The 21,529-nt window shown below is 39.5% G+C and overlaps 1 protein-coding gene across 1 annotated transcript; it reads left to right on the plus strand.

The window, feature by feature from the left end:
* Positions 1–649: 649 nt before the first annotated feature.
* On the plus strand, positions 650–1,582 carry LOC123390044 (olfactory receptor 8S1-like). Its single transcript, XM_045073341.1, has one exon. It carries the CDS (start codon positions 650–652, stop codon positions 1,580–1,582), a length of 933 nt encoding a protein of 310 aa, XP_044929276.1.
* The last annotated feature ends 19,947 nt before the right edge of the window (positions 1,583–21,529 follow it).

The raw sequence follows: 21,529 nt of genomic DNA on the forward strand, positions 1-21,529 counted from the left end.
TTTTTCCAAATACTTTACATATATCATATTTATACTTGCAAAAACTGCATAAGATTGGTACTGTTATGACCTCACTTTACAGACAGGAAAACTGAGGTCCAGAACAACTAAGTAATTTGTACAAAGTCTCACAGTTAGTTAGCAGCAGAGCTGGGATGAACTGGGCTGATGCTTAACTGTGACTACCTATGCTGCTCACTCATACTCTAGGGTAGAGCTATGAAGAACTATTGAGTTTCCTTAATTCTTGACCTTTGAGCAAAATTTTCTCTCAATTTAAACGTATCCTTAGAGGAAGTTTCATTTTCTTAAAATCTTGGTCCACATACCTCAGTATTAACTCATTACTGAATCTTCCAAAACTGATTTTTAGAACTGCCATTGCACCATCCCCATGGTTTCTAATTGCCTGTCTTTACATACATATCTCACTGAAGTGGGACCTTTAACAAAAGAGACCATGCCTTTTCCCCATTACCTTTAAAGTGAGTGACATAAAACTAGTGGCCTAGTGTAGAAGTCAAATATTTATTTGATGATTAATAGTGATAATAAGAGTGAATCAATGCCAGGTAAAATCTGACTGGAGGATGGAAGAAACTTCACTGCCATGATTTTTCACGTAATTTTTAGGAAACAGCCTTCATAAATGGCCTTGGGGAACCACAGTACCATCACTGAATTCCTCCTTCTTGGGCTGTCTACAAACCCCCAGGTCCAGACTCTGCTCTTTGTGCTGTTCCTGAACATTTACCTCCTGACCATCTTGGGGAACCTGATGATGCTGCTGGTGATCAGAGCTGACTCTCACCTCCACACACCCATGTATTTTTTCCTCAGTCACCTCTCTTTCCTAGATCTTTGCTTATCTTCTGTTACTGTGCCCAGGATGCTGAGAGACCTCCTATCAGAGATAAAAACCATCTCAGTAAGGAGTTGCCTGGCTCAAAGTTTCTTTGTGTTTATCACTGCAGGGACTGAGGGCTTTGTTCTCTCAGTGATGGCCTATGACCGCTACGCTGCCATCTGCCACCCTCTGCACTATGGACAGATGATGAGGAAAGAGCTTTGTGTGCAACTTGTGTTGGGCTCATGGGGCTTGGGGTTTTTTAATGCACTTATCAACATCCTCCTAGCTACCAACATGGACTTCTGTGAGAGCCATATCATCAGCCACTACAGCTGTGAGGTACCCTCCCTCTTTCCCCTGTCTTGCTCTGATATCTCCACCAACCTCATAGTGCTGTTCTGCTCCACCCTACTTCATGGGTTTGGGACCTTATTTCCAATCATCTTATCCTATGCCTGCATTGTCTCTACCATCCTGAGAATCAGCTCCACCTCAGGTAGAAAGAAGGCCTTCTCTACCTGCTCCTCTCACCTTACGACAGTGATCTTCTTTTATTGCTCAGGATTTCTTCGCTATCTCATGCCAACCTCAGGATCCCCCCTAGAGCTGATCTTCTCTGTGCAATATAGTGTGATCACCCCCATGCTGAATCCTCTCATCTACAGCCTCAAGAACAAGGAGGTGAAGGCAGCTGTGAGGACACTGGGAACTTATTTGCCATGTTCCAGGTGAAAAAAAGAGAAGCTAGAGGATAATAGAAAATCGGGATAATATGATACTAGCCACACAGTGTGTAAGTTGACTTTAATAAAAACTTTCTAGTTCTATATTATGTCAGATGTTATGAGATAAGCAAGCAGTGCAAAAGAAAGAACATAGAGGTATTAGAAAGTTGCTACTTTGGTCTAAATAGAAGGAAACATGGGTTAACTAAGTGTCTCAATTCAGAAAATGTGGTCATTAAAGTGTTGATTCGTCATTCTCATGTACTCCCTAAATATTTACTTTGATCTTCTTATTAGTAAAATATGTATATGTTCAGTTATTATTAGTAATTTAGTTTAGGAAAAGGCAATGAAAGCCATACTTTACTCTTAAGTGAAGATTCTGGTGGGTGTGTAAAAGTAGTAACAGACTTCAGCTAAGTGGAAGGAGAATAACAAACTTCAACTGAGTGGTCCTTGGATATAGGCAAAAGGAACTGAAGACGCTGAAGAAAGTGAGTTCATATTATTGGGTCAGTACAGATTCAACAAGCTTCCCAAAGCCTGTTATTTCTTTCTGTAATCTTTCTATGGAATCCTTACATATGCTCATTCATATATGTATAATTTCTTGCATATATGTGTGAATACATGTTCTAATCATAACAATAACTAAAAACAAAATAAAATACATATAAATTAACAAAGAAAGCAAATATTATTTTTATTTATTTTCAGCATAACAGTATTCTTTATTTTTTCACCACACCCAGTGCTCGATGCAATCCATGTCCTCTATAATACCCACCACCTGGTTCCCCCAACCTCCCACCCCCCCACCACTTCAAACCCCTCAGATTGTTTTTCAGAGTCCATAGTCTCTCATGGTTCACCTCCCCTTCCAATTTCCCCCAACTCCCTTCTCCTCTCTAACTTTCCATGTCCTCCATGCTATTTGTTATGCTCCACAAATAAGTGAAACCATATGATAATTGACCCTCTCTGCTTGACTTACTTCACTCAGCATAATCTCTTCCAGTCCCATCCATGTTGCTACAAAAGTTGGGTATTCGTCCTTTCTGATGGAGGCATAATACTCCATAGTGTATATGGACCACATCTTCCTTATCCATTCGTCCATTGAAGGGCATCTTGGTTCTTTCCACAGTTTGGTGACCATGGCCATTGCTGCTATAAACATTGGGGTACAGATAGCCCTTCTTTTCATGACATCTTTATCTTTGGGGTAAATACCCAGGAGTGCAATGGCAGGGTCATAGGGAAGTTCTATTTTTAATTTCATGAGGAATCTCCACACTGTTCTCCAAAGAGGCTACACCAACTTGCATTCCCATCAACAGTGTAGGAGGGTTCCCCTCTCTCCACATCCCCTCCAACACATGTTGTTCCCTGTCTTGCTAATTTTGGCCATTCTAACTGGTGTAAGGTAGTATCTCAATGTGGTTTTAATTTGAATCTCCCTGATGACTAGTGATAATGAACATTTTTTTATGTGTCTGATAGCCATTTGTAAAGCTTCATTGGAGAAGTGTCTGTTCATGTCTTCTGCCCATTTTTTGATATGATTGTCTGTTTTGTGTGTGTTGAGTTTGAGGAGTTCTTTATAGATCCTGGATATCAACCTTTTGTTTCTACTGTCATTTGCAAATATCTTCTCCCATTCCGTGAGTTGCCTCTTTGTTTTGTTAACTGTTTCCTTTGCTGTGCAGAAGCTTTTGATCTTGATGAAGTCCCAGAAGTTTATTTTGGCTTTTGTTTCCTTTGCCTTTGGCGATATATCTTGAAAGAAGTTGCTGTGGCTGATATCGAAGAGGTTACTGCCTATGTTCTCCTCTAGGATTCTGATGGATTCCTGTCTCACGTTGAGGTCTTTTATCCATTTGGAGTTTATCTTTGTGTACGGTGTAAGAGAATCGTCGATTTTCATTCTTCTACATATAGCTGCCCAGTTTTCCCAGCACCATTGATTGAAGAGACTGTCTTTTTTCCATTATATATTTTTTCCTGTTTTGTTGAAGATTATTTGCCCATAGAGCTGAGGGTCCATATCTGGGTTCTCTACTCTGTTCCACTGATCTATGTGTCTATTTATATGCCAGTACCATGCTTTCTTGGTGATCACAGCTTTGTAGTAAAGCTTGAAATCAGGTAACGTGATGCCCCCAGTTTTATTTTTGTTTTTCAACATTTCCTTAGCGATTCGGGGTCTCTTCTGATTCCATACAAATTTTTGGATTATTTACTCCAACTCTTTGAATACCGGTGGAATTTTGATCTAAATGGCATTAAAAGTATAGATTGCTCTAGGCAGTATAGACATTTTAACAATGTTTATTCTTCCGATCCAAGAGCATGGAATGGTCTTCCATCTTTTTGTGTCTTCTTCAATTTCTTTCATGAGTGCTCTGTAGTTCCTTGAGTACAGATCCTTTGCCTCTTTGGTTAGGTTTATTTCCAGGTATCTTATGGTTCTTGGTGCTATAGTAAATGGAATCGATTCTCTAATTTCCCTTACTGTATCTTCATTGCTAGTGTATAAGAAAGCCACTGATTTCTGTACATTGACTTTGAACCCAGGGACGAATCCCACCTGGTCATGGTGGATAATCTTTTTAATGTGCTGTTGGATCCTGTTTGCTAGGATCATGTTGAGAACCTTAGCATCCATATTCATCAGTGAAATTGGTCTGAATTCTCCTTTTTGGTAGGGTCAAGGTAATGCTGGCTTCATAGAAAGAGTCTGGAAATTTTCCTTCTGCTTCAATTTTTTGAAACAGCTCAGGAAAATAGGTGTTATTTCTTCTTTGAACTTTTGGTAGAATTCCCCAGGGAATCCATCAGGTCCTGGGCTCTTGTTTTTTGGGAGGTTTTTGATCACTGCTTCAATCTCGTTACGAGATTGAAGTCTATTCAGGTTGTCAATTTCTTCCTGGTTCACTTTTGGGAGTTTATAGTTTTCCAGGAATGCATCCATTTCATCTAGGTTGCTTAGCTTATTGGCATACAACTGTTGGTAATAACTTCTGATTATTGTTTCTACTTCCTTGGTGTTAGTTGTGATCTCTCCCTTTTCATTCATAATTTTATGAATTTGGCCTTTCTCTCTTTTCTTTTGGATTAGCATGGCCAATGGTTTATCGATCTTATTGATTCTTTCAAAAAACCAGCTTCTAGTTTCATTGATACATTCTACTGTATCTCTCGTTTCTACCTCATTGACCTCAGCTCTAATCTTGATGATTTCCCTTCTTATGTGTGGAGTTGGTTTGATTTGTTGTTGATTCTCCAGTTCTTTAAGATGTAGAGACAGCTGGTGTGTACTGGATTTTTCAATTTTTTTGAGGGAGGCTTGGATGGCTATGTATTTCCCCCTTTGGACCACCTTTGCTGTATCCCATAGGTTTTGGACCGAAGTGTCTTCATTCTCATTGGTTTCCATGAATTGTTTCAGTTCTTCTTTGATCTCCTGGTTGATCCAAGCATTCTTAAGCAAGGTGGTCTTTAGCTTCCAGGTGTTTGAGTTCCTTCTGAACTTTTCTTTGTGATTGAGCTCCAGTTTCAAAGCATTGTGATCTGAGAATATGCAGGGAATAATCTCAGTCTTTTGGTATTGGTTGAGTCCTGATTTGTGACCCAGTATGTGGTCTATTCTGGAAGAGGTTCCATGTGCACTTGAGAAGAATGAGTATTCTGTTGTTTTAGGGTGGAATGTTCTGTATATATCTATGAGGTCTATCTGGTCCAACGTGTCATTCAATGCTCTTGTTTCTTTATTGATTTTCTGCTTCAATGATCTGTCTATTTCTGAGAGAGGCGTGTTAAGCTCTCCTACGATTAGTGTATTCATATCAATATGACTCTTTATCTTGATTAACAGTTTTCTTATGTAATTGGCTGCTCCCATATTGGGGGCATAGATATTTGCAATTGTTAGATCATCTTGGTGGATAGTCCCTTTACGAATGATGTAGTGTCCTTCTGTATCTCTGACTACAGTCTTTAGTTTGAAGTCTAATTTGTCTGATATGAGAATCGCTACCCCAGTCTTTTTTTGAGGCCCATTGGCATGAAAGATGCTTCTCCATCCCTTCACTTTCAGTCTGGGCATATCTTTAGGCTCAAAATGGGTCTCTTGTAGACAACATATGGATGGGTCCTGTCGTTTTATCCAATCTGCAACCCTGTGATGTTTTATGGGTACATTTAGGCCATTCACATTGAGAGTGATTATTGATAGATACGTTTTTATTTACATCGTGTTACCTTTGAAGTCTTTCTTTCTGTAGATTGTCTCTATATTTCTGTTCAATGTTATTTTTAGGATTTTTCCTCTTTAATAGAACCCCCCTTAATATTTCTTGCAGTGTCAGCTTGGTGGTTGCATAGTCTTTTAAGCCTTACTGGTCTTGGAAACTCTTTATCTCTCCGTCCATTTTGAATGTCAGTCTTCCTGGATAAAGTATTCTTGGCTGCATGTTTTCATCATTTAGTGCCCTGAATATATCTTGCCAGCCCTTTCTGGCTTTCCAGGTCTCTGTGGACAGGTCTGATGTTATACTGCTGGGCCTTCCTCTGTAAGTAAGGAGCCTCTTTTTTCTAGCAGCTTTCAAGAGATTATATCTACAATTATGATTCCTCAATTTGACTATCAGTGCCTTAATGTTTTTCTGGAATCTATAATCTTGGGTGGAGACTGTTCGGCCTATAGTACATGAACACTGGTTCCATTCGTGAGATTGGGAAGATTTTCATGAAGAACTTGTTCCACTATATCTTCTAGACTTCTTTCTTTCTCCTCCCCTTCAGGGATTCCAATAATTCTGATGTTGGAACGTTTCATGGCATTAATTATTTCCCCGATTCTGTTCGTGGCTTCTAAGCTGTTTGTTCCAGGCTTCCTCCTGATCCTTTTTATCTGTTTGTCCTCCGGATCACTAATTCTATCTTCTGTCTCAGTTACCCTAGCTTTGAGAGAATTTAGATTAGATTGGAACTCACTGAAAACATTGTGAAGCTCATCCCTGGTAGCTTTCAGCTCTTCCCTAACATTGAAAACATGATCTCTGGTCGCTTTCAGTTCAGCCCTAATCAATTCCATTTGGCCATTCATGGCTTTCTCCAACCTAGCTATTGCCTGGATAATTGTTAGCCTGAATTCTCTTTCCGACATATTGTCTATGTTGATAGCCGTTAGCTCTGTTGCAGAAGGCCCATCCTCTGTATTTTTCTTCTGTTGGGCATTCCTCTTCCTAGTCATTTTGGTGAGAGATGGCTGAACAGATGTAGCTGGATATATCGACCGTGGTGCAGTCAAGGTGCACCCTGGAATGCTTCTGAGCATCAGGGTTCCCCACCCAAATGAGAGAAAAAAGAAAAAAGAGAGAGAGACAGGAAAGAAAGGGAAGATAAAAGAGAAGGTTCAGCCCCAATGGGCCCCAAGGTAAGATTTATGAACTATACAAACAAAAACAGACAAACAGAAAGACTGATAAAAGTATATGCCAAGAGAAAAAAATTATATATATCTATATAAATATGCAAATAAAGGAAGGACCTCATCAAAAAGAACCCCAAGTGTAAGATTTATATACTATCAGGACAAACACAAAAACACAAACACTGGTGGAAGAAAAAGATGGGGGTGTGGTTATAAATTCTCACAGTGTGGGCGAGGAAGGTGGTTTTGATTCTTCCTGGATGTATCTTGATATCATTGTTAAAGGACTCAACTACCCTAAGATAAAGTGGGATTAAAAATTGGTTTACCTATAGGGGTAGCATTGTGGGGAAAGGGGATTACCTTAAAGTTTAACTCTATATGAATATTAGAAAATAAAAATTTAAAATTCAAAATTAAAATTTAGTCTAAACTAAACTAAAATTAAAAAGAAATTTAAAAAATAGAAATGCTAAAGGAAAACACAGGTTTATGTATCAAAAAGTTCAGGTCAGAAGGTTATTATGGAATTTGATGTACTGGACAGCTCACTGTGATGGTAAATAGATTAAAAAATTATCCATATAAAAAAAGTGAGCCAGAATAGTGGGAACGAATTAAAAGTTGTCCTATGAAGTTGTGGTGGTTGTTCTCTTGTTTTTTGTGGGTTTTTTTTTTTTTTTTTATTCCTTTCCTGGTTGGTTTTCTGGGGGAGGGGCCTGCCATGTGGGTTTTCAGTCAATGATGTTCTCTGAGTTAAGTCCTCCCGCCCCCCTCAAGGGGGTGGGCTCTGGGGAAACTGATTTTTTCAGGCTTTTGTTCTCTGGAGGTTTTTATGTTTGTTCACTTTTGTTCTTCTCTCTCACCTTGAACGCTTTTGATGGTTTTTGTAGGTTTAGAGGAAAGTAAACTGCACCCTGACCTCCCTCTCAGAGAGAAGCCTCAGTCTGGCTGCAGAGCCCAAATAAATCCCCCCTTGGCTGCTGGCGGAGCAGGTTCCCAGTCGCGGTCCCTGGGGACGCAGTATTTTTTGCTTGTACCAAAACCATGGCAGAGGCAGCTGTCTGGGCAGCTCCAGACTGCCAGAGAAGTTCCAAGTGGTGATCTCACACTGAGATTCTCCCCCCTCCCCTGGCTGGCCCTGGCAGGGGGCTGAGAGTGCCTGGTCTTTCCAGGTTGAGAGCACCAGGAGGGCGTGGGGCGCGACTTGGACTCTGATAACATGGCAGGGCACTTATTGGGGACTGCAAAATGGTTGTGCTTCTGTTGGCTGGTGAGGCTCCCAGCCCCTCACGGGAGCCAGGCCCCACTCGCTCTCAGGTGTGCTGGTGGCTTGGGGACCAAGACCTGGTTTCTCCGTAGCACTGTCTCTGGTTCTGGGCCAGGGGTGGCTGTCCTGGGTCTGGGGACTTAAGCCCCTGTCCCTAATACCCCAATTCCCAGGATTTTCTCCCAGTGATCCTTTGTTATTTTTGAGTGCTTTCTACCAGACTCCCAAGTTAATGCTGGTCCCCAGATGCAGGGCACTCTCGTATTGGGATATTACTTTCCAATGGGTTTCCTATGGTGGCTCCCTCTCCCTTTTGTTTATCTTCTGATATCAGTCTGACTTTCCCACCCCGCTTTACTTGCCCACTGGCGTCTTCTGCTCCAGTAGAGATCCAGACGTGCATAATTCTGATCTCAGTATGATATCATGGGTGATCGGAGTTCTTTAGACGGTAATCAGCCCACTTTAGGGTACAGGTTGAAAGGGCGCCTCCTCCTACTTCCCCGCCATCTTCGCCTCTGAATCTCAGCCATTATTAAGAAAGAGTATGGGTATTGATCAAAGACCAGGGCACCCAGGCAGCTAGGACAAAAGGACAGAGGAACGAATTAGTTTAGGACAATGGTTCTCAAAATTTGTTGAAATCAGAATCACTCAGAAATCTTTAAAAAGGCCCAATACCCAGGCTGAACCCCAAACCAATTAAATCAGATCTGAAGTAGGGCTTGGGCTTGTTCATTGTTAAAGCTCTCCAAAGGATACCAGTGTGCAGGAGCCTCGGTAACCATTGGTTTGGGGCCCTGGTGAGAGATTAGAAACCCATGATGTATCAGTTCCAGCTCTTTCCTGAGATCCAGGGGCATTTCTATCCCTTGATTCTGTAAATTATCTGTGTATCTTTGTAATAAATTCCTTCCTTTTGGCTGAAATTAATACTTGCAATCAATAGCCTTTTTTAAGAAAGAAAAAATAAAGAGTGAATGTGTCTTCTAATTCTCTCTATAATATTCCTATATGGCTTATGAAAAACATTGCACAGCTGACTGTTGACTACTGAATTTTTTTTTTAAAGATTTTATTTATTTGACAGACAGAGATCACATGTAGGCAGAGAAGCAGGCAGAGAGAGAGGAATGCAGGCTCCCTGCTGAGCAGAGAGCCCAATGCGGGGCTCAATCCCAGGACCCCAGGATCATAACCGGAGCCAAAGGCAGAGGCTTTAACCCACTGAACCACCCAGGTGCCCCTTTGACTACTGAATTTTAAAAGAACTTCCATCAATAGCCTTTGCTATGCCAGACATGAGGAAAACATTTCTTTCTTTTTTAACTTATTTTTTATTGTGTTATGTTAGTCACCATACAGCACATCATTAGTTTTTGATGTAGTATTCCATGACTCATTTTTTGTGTATAACACCCAGTGCTCCATACAATCCACGCTCTCCTTAATTCCCATCACCAGGATCACCCATCTCCCCAGCTCCCTCCTTTGTAAAACTCTCAGTTTGTTTCCCAGTGTCCATAGTCTGTCATGGCTCATCTCCCACTCTGATTTCTCCCCCTTCATTTTCCCCTTCCTTCTCCTAATGTCCTCCATGCTATTCCTTATGTTCCACAAATAAGTGAAACAATATGATAATTGACTTTCTCTGCTTATTTCATTTAGAATAATCTTCTCTAGTCCCATCCATGTTGATGCAAAAGTTGGGTATTCATCCTTTCTGAGGGCTAATATTCTATTGTGTATATGGACCACATCTTCTTTATCCACTTGTCTGTTGAAGGGCATCTTGGCTCTTTCCACATTTTGGCTATTGTGGACATTGCTGCTATGAACACTGTGGTGCATATACCATTTCTTTTCACTCTGTCTGTATCTTTGGGGTAAATACTCAATAGTACAATTGCTGGGTCATAGGGTAGCTCTATTTTTAATTTTTTGAGGAACCTCCACACTGTTTTCCAAAGTGGCTGCATGAATTTGCATTCCCTCTAACAGTGTAAAAGGATTACCCTTTCTCCACATCCTCCCCAACATTTGTTGTTTCTTGACTTGTCTATTTTCACCATTCTAACTGGTATAAGGTGGTATCTTAATGTGGTTTTTAATTTTATTTATTTATTTATTTTTATTTCTTTTCAGAGTAATAGAATTCATTGTTTTTGCACCACACCCAGTGCTCCAGGAAAACATTTCAAGAATTAAGCAGGTTAAAGGTGACTGGTTTGCTAAAGGTGACTTGGCTTTTGTATCCCATTTTGGAAAGCAGGTCAAGTTCAGTTCATCTTCATGTGAGATGGACTCCATCATGTAATTATTGTCCTCCTGTATGGGTACCTAAATTCTCTGGCTTACTGGCACAACATGATAGGATGAGGTTTAGATATGACCACTTTCAAAATCACTTGATTCATTACATTGATATTTCCTCTTTGGAAGAGGAAGTCAAGAGCATTTTTATGGCTGATTAAGGGCTAAGGACAATCAGTCAAATATTGAGGAATATCCCAAGTTGAGACCTCTAGGGACATTTCACAAATAGTAAAGAACAAATTATTATCCCTTCTGGGTCCCACTAATGAGAAAAGAACACAAGGTCTTGTGGAGCAATACAGATTCTGGTAGACACACATACTGAATTTGGGTATCCTCTCTACTCTAATATAGAGTGACGAGGAAGAAAACCACTAAATTCAGAAGAGATGGAACAAAGGACATCTTTGAGGATATGCAAAGGGTAAGAGTACAAACTGCACCTCTGGGACTTCATAAACTTAAAGAACCAATGATTTTATATGTGTATACTACTAAAACTCAGCCTGGAGTTATTAGCAAAAGTCCAGTTCTGACACCAAATGGCAGCTACTTGTATTCTGATTTAGAAACCTATGTTATGACTAAGTACAAACCATTTGAGACACAATTACTAGTACACCTTGGAAACAGACTATATGGCTGAAGGACAATTACCAAGATATATATTTTGATATACGTGATGTCAAAAATATATTCAAAGAAAGGAAGAGCTGTACAGAAAAGTTATTTAGTAAAATGTAAATGTTATACTTAGGAATATGGTGAAATGGAGTAAGTGCATCATATTCATGAGAAGGTAGTCTCTCTCAACCTCTAGGATCAATGATAGAACACTTTCTCCTGTTAGTGAGTAGTAGGAATTTTAGGACTCTCTTCTCACTAAAGTGTAATAGGCTGCTTGCTCCACTAGTGGGAGCTTCTGTACTGAAAAAGGACACTTCATAGGGACGTCTGCAGGTATTTGCCAGCAGACAGTAAACCCCTACTTGAAAAGGCAAAGACACAGACTTTTTAAACGATATTTAGTCCCCTAATCCATGAGCACAGAATGTCTTTCCATTTCTTTGTGTAGTCTTCAATTTCTTTCATCAGTGTTTTATAGTTTTCAGAGTATAGGTCTTTTACCTCTTCGGTTAAGTCTGTTCCTGGGTACTTCATTGTTTTTGGTGCACTTGTAAATGGAATTGTTTTCTTAATTTGTTAATTTCTCTTTCTGCTGCTACATTATTATCATATGAGAAAGCAACAGATTTCTGTATGTCGATATTGTATCTTGTGAATTTATTGAATTCATTTATCAATTCTACTATTTCTTGGTGGGGTCTGGGGTTTTCTATATATAGTATCACGTCATCTGCAAATAGCACAAGTTTTACTTCTTCTTTACCAGTTTGGATGCCTTTTATTTCTTTTTGTTGTCTGATTGCTGTGGCTAGACCTTCAGAGTTATGCTGAATATATGAATACAAGTGGTGAGAGTGGACATCCCCTACAATCCAGTAACTGCACTACCGGGTATTTACCCCCCAAATACAAATACACTAATTCAAATAGATACAGGTACCCTTATATTTATTGCAGCATTATTTATAATAGCCAAACCGTGGAAGCAGCCCAAGTGTCCATTGACAGATTAATGGACAAAGAAGATGTGATATATATATCACATATATAAATACACACATGTATATATATATGCATATATATGTGTAAATGTATATATACTGGAGATTTTATATATATGTATATGAGAATATTATTTAACCACAAAGATTTCAAAGAATGAAATCTTGCCATTTGCAACAACATGGATGGAGCTAGAGAGTATAAAGTTAAGCAAACTAAGTCAGTCAGAGAAAGACAAATAACATATGATTTTACTCATATGTGGAATTTAAGAAACAAAACAAATGAGCAAAGGAAAAAAGAGACCAACCAAGAATCAAACTTTTTTGGAAAGATTTATTTATTTATTTGAGAGAGAGAGAGAACAAACATGGGGGGGGGGATGAGGGGCAGAGGGAGAGGGAGAGGGAGAGAATCTCCAGAAGACACCCCCTGGATGAGGAGCCTGATGTGGGGCTTGGTCCCAGGACCCTGAGATCATGACTTGAGCTGAAGTCAAGAGTTGGGTGCTTAACTGACAGAGCCACTAAGATATCCCAAGGATCAGACTCTTAACTCTAGAGAAGAAACTGATGGTTACCAGGAGGGAGGTGGGTGAGGAGATGGTTGAAATAGGTGAAGGGGATTAAGAGTAAACTTATCATGATGAGCACTGAGTAATGCACAGAACTGTTGAATCACTATATTGCACACCTGAAACTCATATAATGCTGTATGTTAACTATACTGGGATTAAATTAAAAAAAAAAAGAAAAGGCACAGATAATTTTATTTATTTATTTATTTATCACAAATTCTTAGTCCAGAGCCAAAGGCCCAGGTATAGTTGATAAATGTTTTAATGAATGAATAACTAAAGACTACTGTATGTGAAGAACACAACTGTGGAAGTCCTGTGGAATTTTATTATTTTTTAAAAAAGTTTCATTTATTTACTTTAGAGAGAGAGCAAGAGTGAGTGGGGGTGGGGAGGGGCAGAGGGAGAGAGAGAAACCCAAGGAGACTCCCCACTGAGCATGGAGCCCCAACAGGGCTCAATCTTATGACCCTGAGATCACAATCCGAATCCAAACTAACTTGGACACTTAACTGACTGCCCCACCCAGGTGTGCTGGTCTGTGGAATTTTAGAAAAAAAATTAAAGTAGATCATATGGATGCTCACTAAAAGAATCCAATTACTGTCTCAGAGGAGAATCAGAATGCCAAGATGATGCCTTGGTCCACTGTCTTTAGGTAGCCACTTGGATACATGAAATGAGCAGGCATGGTAGTGTCTAAGCCATACAACAATGAATTTACAAAAACATATCCCACTGTCATCCCTTAGTCATTAATGTGGAAGTTACAAATGTAACTTCCTGAATGTTAACAGGAGAAAAACTACCTGAAATTGGCTTTGGGAAAATTCCCAAGAACAAAGATTGGCCCAAAGCTGACAGGTGACTGACACAGGGCCACTGCTAATGCCTCTGAAGGATTCAAAAGGATTTTAACAGAAATGACACTTACACTTGCTCTTTCAGAGAAACAGCTGCTGAAACACCATCAAGGTCCTTAGAAATAGGCATTTTATGTAAATTTGGAGTCATAACCAATATCTCATCATTGGATTAAGGAACACATTTCAAAACACTTTACAAAAATGGGTCAAAGAACCCTTAAAACCTATGGGGCAGTGACCTAATTGAACAATTAGAATAGGAAATATAAATGTTAAAGACATTAAATTAAAGACACAGTAAGATCATGAAGGGCTTCCTAGCTCAATTGGGTCAATGTATGCCTCACAAGAAAATGAAGAGTGGTAAATGTGGAACCTCCTCTTTTCTTTTTAAGATTTTATTTTTTTATTTGAGAGAGAGTGAGCAAGAGAGAGCAGGAGCAAGGGGAAAGGCAGAGGCAGAAGAAGAAGCAGACTCCTTGCAGAGCAGAAAGCATGACTGGTCCTCAATCCTGGGACTCAAGAATCATGACCTGAGCTGAAGGCAGATGCTTAATTGACTGAGCCACTGAGGTGTCCCAATGTGGAACCCTTTTGAAGAGATTTCTGGACATTGGAGGTTTTTGTTGTGGTAGTGCTTCTTATCATCAACTCTGGTATCCCAGGCCTGGAATTACATTCCCATGTTTGAGCTAAAGGAAATGCAGTTTCTCAAAATACTGTTTCTACTCTTTTGAATTAGACTGTATTTATTTCTAAGGCAACTCTGGGTTGAATATTGACCTTGCCTTATGCAGCCAAACTAGAACTGACTATACGTGCCACCCTATGCTAATCTCATGATGATTTACCTCCCTAACATCTCTTTGTGGGAATGGACAAAAGAGAGGTGCTGACAAGGTTCCTATTGGCATTTTATAAGCTTTCTTTTTTATCATTTATAAGACACAACATTTCCCATCCTTTTATTGTCAACCTTTCTGTATCTGGTATTCTAAGTATAATTATTTTAAGTAGCATTTAGTTAATAAACTCTTAGTCAAAGAATTTAGTCTATTTAAATTTAACATAACTGCTGATGTAGTTGGATTTAACTTTCCACATCTGTCACATCATTTAATTTCCCACAAATGTCACATCTGCTCTATATTCTTTTTTCTCTCCTTTCTTGCCTCTTTTTGAATTAACCTTTTTTTTTTTTTTAAAAATCACTTCATTCTTTCATTTCTATTAGGAGGCAATCTTTTACTCTTATTTTAGCTATTATCCTGGATATTACCACATGTATCCTATAAGTTAGTACTTTTACCACTTCCTGGGAGATGTAAGGATTTTAGCATAGTTTTTTTTAAATTTATTTATTTTCAGCATAACAGTATCATTTTTTCACCACACCCAGTGCTCCATGCTCTATAATACCCACCACCTGGTTTTTAACACTTTTCCCCCCTCTCCAACTTTTTGTGCTGTTATTGACCTGTATTTTGATTATATATACGTGTGTATATACATGTATATCCTCAAGACATTATTGTTACTATACAGATCAATAATCACTAAACTTACATGATGGATATTAAGGAGGGCGCATGATGTGATGAGCACTGTGTGTTATATGCAACTAATGAATCATTGACCACTACATCAAAAACTAATGATGTACTCTATGTCGGCTAATTGAACTTAATAATAAAAAAGGTAAAAATAAAAAAAAAAACTTACATGTTCAAACTTTCCATTGCTCTTAATTCGTCCCTCTATTTCAATGTTACCATTTAGGAATACATTCCATCGATGTAAGGAAATCCTTTCAGTATTTCTGTTGTAAAAGTATACTGGTGTTAAATATACTTAACACCATTAAATATACCTAACACCAGCTGTTTATCTGAAAATATTTCCCTTTCAATTTTTTTTTTTTTGAAAAGGCAGACTTTTAGTAACTTTTTATTACCGGGTTAAGTCATGAAGTTACAAAGTAATTAGAAATTTCTGAAAGAGTATTGTTTGTTTTTTTTTTTAAAGCCTCATTCATAACATACCTAATGTCTAGTATTTCATTGGTATACCACTGTTCAAAAGGTCCTGGCCAAAAAAAGGCTCAAGCAAAACACTCAATCCAGTGTTTTAAGCATCACATTGTTAATTAAGCTTGTGTGAACTTGAGACCTCTAAAAGAAAAGGAACATGGAATCAGGTAGGGCTGGAGACATTGGCAATGCTTAAGCTGTCAGCCAGACTGCAGACAGCAAGATCAAATAGTTTTTTTCTGGGATACTCTATTTGAATTATTATTCAATTACTCAGCATAATACATTTTTAAAGAAATAAAATTAAAATGATAAGGAGGTTACTGCTTTATTTGGACTACATGTCATAATTATATTTAGCAAATTCAGATGGTCACAATAAAAATAACCTACACCATCTGTAGTTATGAAGATAATGATTATCCATCTGGCTTTTTATCTTTGCTGGACAATAATACAGAACTGATGAGCTATGAATGATACTATTTTATGTCATAAAATATGAGATTTTTTTCATTTATGTTTAAAAGCACTTACTGCTTGAGTCAAGGTTAGGCTTGTTAAATGATTAAAGGCACTTTTATTATAGCAACATGTACTTCTATCATTTAAAGAAAATAAAATGCATATAAGAAACAGCTTTTGTTTTTGTTTTCAGCCTGTGAAATTGAGTTATTTTGCTGATGTGAAAAAATAGTAACTAATTTTAGAACACTACCTTCTGAAAATGCCAGACACCCATTTCTTAAATGCATCAGATTTATAGTATGTCCCATCTCAGATTTGGCGAGAGCAAAATTATGCAAATGACTGACTGCTCAGCTGAAACAAAAGGCAATTAACATGTTGGGAACAGCCAATGGAGCAAGGGAGCACAGAGCTAGAAGAAAAGACTTTTTATTTAAAAGCAAAATATCCCCAAGTGGCCCTCCGGCACATGCAATTTCTACTCTCACACTCACCAATGTTTATGTGATCTCCCCCTTAATTTCTTTCTTCTTAAAGGGCTGATTGGACAGACTTATTGAGAATGATGTCCATTAAAGAAAAATCTTTCTGTGGTTAAATTTAACTTGTGTTAAGTTTGCGGAAGTTACAGGTAAAGGGGATAGTGAAGAAGTCAGCTATGATCCATTTATTTAAAGGTCAATCCAGCTTCAGTGTACACTTCGAAGACCTTCTCAGTGATGCTTACATAGGCAGCTGTTCTCAGGTTCAAAATCTAGGCTATACTTTGTGGCTATGTGTGTGATTTGCCTGGCAGAAAACTCCAAATGTAAGGTAAGCCAGAAAGCACATTGTCTTTCTTGGATATTCTGTTTTGGAACCCTGCTGTGGATACAATGGGAAAAGTTCAATGGTTTTCTCTAAATTTTCTTTCTAAATTATCTTGTACAGACATGAGAACATGGAAGTTAGAATCACTTTCATACTTGAAGGTCAAACAGCCATAGGTGACATGATTTATATTCTTTAGCCACTCAAAGTAAGATATTGTCACTCCTTCAGAATTCAAGTATAGAACAGGAATAGCCATAATGCTCCTCTTCAGAAAAACCTTATCAGCTTCTGGAGTTGTTGGTTCATTGGCAGTTTCAGCAATGATCTTGGCTTTGACTCTGAGTGCACAGGATTTGGTCACCTGCTTTTCATTGGCAATAGGGATGAGTATGCTAGTTTGCTTGTAAGATGCTTCTTTCCTGGGGCTTTGCCTTGGAGAAATTCAGGACTGATCCATTTTGCAATCTGAGTTCCATATGCTCCCAACAGATTCAGCAATACCAACACATTTAGCAAAATTACAATACAAATATAGACCACAAGATTGCCAAATCCATAAAAAACAAATATTTTTTAAATAACAAATTTTAAAAAACAAAATTTTCTCCAAACCCTGGTGTCATTCCTAAAATGCTCATGAAAGAGACTTCATTAAGAAGTTTCAATCCCAGGCAAAACACTACAGCCAGTAGCAGAGAGATGTGGGTAGATGCAACCCAGACTGATGGATTTACCAGGATGGCAGGGATGTACATTATTTTACATGCTCTGTGGTGCTGTCATATGTGTCAGCAATCTAGGACATCGCTTGCTTGCAATGTGCCCATGTCTAGGGAAGTCACATCAATGCCAAGACCAAAAAACAAAACAAAACAAAACAAAAACAAAAAACCAAACAACTCTTTTTCATGAGTTCCATGGTGAAACCCCTTTGATCTTTTCCAATTCATTACTAGTAATGTAATTGTTACTTGTTATTAACTATTATTAACTATTAACTATAGTTAATATAATAATAGTTATATATATAGTTATATATATAATAGTTAATATAACTATTAACTATTATTAATAACATTACTTGTTTTTAACACCAGCATTAGCCACCCCCACCCCTAAATGGCACATCAGGCACAGCACATTTAGATGTCACAAGGGAAGCCAAAACTTTTACTTACTTTACATTCACATCTTTGCTGTAACAGGAGCGTGCAGTGCTGGCTGTGCTGGGCCCCATAATCCTGGATGACCTCCCTGGCGCTGTTGTCCTGTAGGATGGGGACTATTAGGCTCAGCAAGCGGTTGCAGGGCTTGAGGATATGCAGGATGCCACCGACCCGGTTCTGCTGCTGCTCCTCGATCTCGCCGGATGATCTGGACTTGTGCCACCAGCTTGCCCTCCAGAATGCTGGCCTTGTAGTTGAAGAAGCTTTCCACCACCTTGAAGAAGTAGCAGGGGCTGTCCCTCCAGCCTGTTGCCGCCATTTCAGCAGCAGTAGCGTTTCGTCCAGGTGGCGCCCGCTCTTGGAGGCCCTGAGGAGGGCTGCCTTTTAAACTTCAAGACTTCCCAACAGTCGTCTCCCCTCGCGCCACCCGCCGCCCTACTGGCAACAGTTGGGGGCCCAGCGCATGGCTGCCTGGGACCGCCTGGCTGGACCGGCATCCCCTGCGCGCATGCGCACGGACCTCTCTTCTGTCCGAGCAGCTGGACGCGAGGTGCTAGGCGGGGGTGGAGCGCTCCGCTCTCTCGGCTTTGGAGGTACATTCGCTTTCTACGGTACATTTTGAGGGCTAGAACTCTCATCTGCATTTATTTACTTTTAACATTTCCAGAATATCTTCCCATTGCCTTAAGGTTTCCGTCACGTCTGTTGGGAAGTTTTCAGTCTACTGGTTGTTCTTTCAAAGGCAGTGTTGTGCCTTCTTTCCCAGGCCGAAAAATGGAGGCCCTTGACCCAAGGCCCTTTCTTGTCTCATCCTTGGGTGGTTCCTGAATGATGAGGGTGTCTGTATGCTAAAGGAATTCAACCGGCACCAGCACGCTCGCGGCACTCCAGCCGAAAGGGAGGTGGAGGTGGACCTGAGGCTCTGTGGGAAGGGAATTTGAGGCCCCAGATGTTTGGAGCCTGAATTACAGAGTGTGCTGGCTGCGGGGGCTTGAATCAGCCAGACGGCAGGGTCCTCACCCTGTCGGAGTGAAAGGTGGGAAGGAAGCTGAACACGAACCCTCAAAGCACAAGTCCAGGGCAGGACCACAGTTGCCTGTGCTTAAGGGTGGTGCTGTTAAAAGGTATTTGTCTTTTGTCTCTGTCTGTTTTTACATTTTTCTCTTTGTCTTTGGTTTTCAGTAGTTTATTATGAAGTGGTGAGCTGTGGTTTCTTTTGTATTTATTCTGCTAGAGGTTCATAGTTATTAAGCAACTTTTCATCTTCAAACCCACCATTATGCTTTGTGATGCAAAGGTTTTGGGAAGTATATTTGGCAACCAACTTCTTTTAGGTTCTGGCACTGAAGGGAAACTACTTGCTGTTTCTGTTAGCACCCCAGCAATAGCTGGGATTCCACTTTCCAGTTTTCTCTCAGCACTCACAAAACTAGTTCCCTTATTCCCTCTTAGACATGGCATCAGCAAGAAAGTTCCCCTTCTGGGATCCACAAAGTCCCTTCTCTGAACTCCTGAGATAGCAACGCAGATGGACATTGTGCCTTTTCAGGGATCCGAGTCCCCACTCTTAGAGAATCTCTTGCAGGCTTCTAGTGGCTGGCCGTCCAAATTCATCTCCTTGTACCCCTAGCCCTAAGGATGGTAGCTACTTCTTGTAATTACTACTTCTGTGTCACCATAATGTCCTCTTTCTGCTTTTCGAATTATTTTTTTTAAATTTCTTATTTAAATTCAATTTAGTTAACATAGTGTGGTATTAGTTTCAGAGGTGATTCATCAGTTGCATTCAACTCCCAGGGCTCCTTATATCAAGTGCCCTCTGTAATGACCATCACCCAGTTACCTAATCTCCTACCCACCTCCCCTCCAGAAACCCTGTTTGATCCCTATAGTTATGAGTTTATTATGGTTTACCTCCTTCTCTGTTTTTATTTTATTTTTCATTCCCTTACCCCATGTTCATCTGTTTTGTTTCTTAAATTACATAAATGAATGAAATCATTTGGTGTCTTTCTCTGACTGACTTATTTCTGTTAGCATCATATCCTTGGGTTCCATCCATGTGGTTGCAAATGGCAAGATTTCATTCTTTTTGGTGCTCAGTAATATTCTATTGTATATATGTATACCATGTCTTCTTTATCCATTCATCTGTTGATGGACACCTGGGCTCTTTCCATATTGACTATTGTGGACATTGGGGTGCATGTGTCCCTTTGAATCACTATGTTTGTATCCTTTGGATAAATACCTAGTACTGTAATTACTGGGTCAAAGGGTAGTTCTAGTTTTAAGTTTTTGAAAAGCCTCCATACTATTTTCCAGAGTAACTGCACCACTTTGCATTCCCACCAACATTTGTAAGAGGGCTTCCCTTTCTTCACATCTTTGCCAACATCTGCTGTTTCCTGCATTGTTAATTTTAGCCATTCTGACTGGTGTGAGATGGTATCTCATTGTGGTTTTGATTTGTATTTCCCTGATGCTGAGTGATGTGGAGCATTTTTTCATATATGTCTTTATTTATTTATTTATTTTTTAAAAAACGATTTTATTTATTTATCAGAGAGAGAACGGGGAAGAGACCAAGCACAGGCAGACAGAGTGGCAGGCAGAGGCAGAGGGAGAAGCAGGCTCCCCGCCGAGCAAGGAGCCCGATGTGAGACTCGATCCCAGGACGCTGGGATCATGACCTGAGCCGAAGGCAGCTGCCCAACCAACTGAGCCACCCAGGCGTCCCTCATATATGTCTTTATTGGAAAAATGTCTCTTCATGTCTTCTGCCCATTTCTCAACTAGATTTTTTTTTTAAATTTTGGGAGTGTTGAGTTTGATAAATTCTTTATAGATCTTAGTTGCTAGCCTTCTATCTGAGAAGACATTTGCAAATATCTTCTCCCATTCTTTCAGTTTTCTTTTAGTTTTGTTGACTGTTTCCTGTGCAAAAGCTTTTTATCTTGATGAAGTCCCAATAGTTCATTTTTGCTTTTGTTTCCCTTGCCTTTCGAAACGTGACTTGCAAGAAGTTGCTGTGGCTGAGGTCAAAGAAATTGCTGCCTGTGTTCTCCTCTAGGATTCTGATGGATTCCTGTTTCACATTTAGGTCTTTCATCATCCGTTTTGAGTTTATTTTGTTGTATGGTGTAAGAAAGTGGTCCAGTTTCATTCTTCTGCACAGGGCTGTCCAATTTTCCCAACACCATTTGCTGAAGAGACTGTTTTCCATTGGATATTCTTTTCTGCTTTGTTGATGATTAATTGACCATACAGTTATGGGTTCATTTCTAGGTTTTCCTTTCTGTTCCGTTGAACTATGTATCTATTTTTGTACCAGTAACATGCTGTCTTGATTACAGCTTTGTAATACAGCTTGATGTCTGGA

Source organism: Mustela putorius, unplaced genomic scaffold (genome assembly GCF_011764305.1).
Source record: "Mustela putorius furo isolate JIRA1106 unplaced genomic scaffold, ASM1176430v1.1 tig00537227_pilon_pilon_pilon, whole genome shotgun sequence".
NCBI lineage: Eukaryota > Metazoa > Chordata > Mammalia > Carnivora > Mustelidae > Mustela > Mustela putorius.

What these genes read in the sequence shown, in the direction of transcription:
- LOC123390044 (XM_045073341.1), top strand. Translation starts at nt 650, where the DNA reads ATGGCCTTGGGGAACCACAGTACCATCACTGAATTCCTCCTTCTTGGG.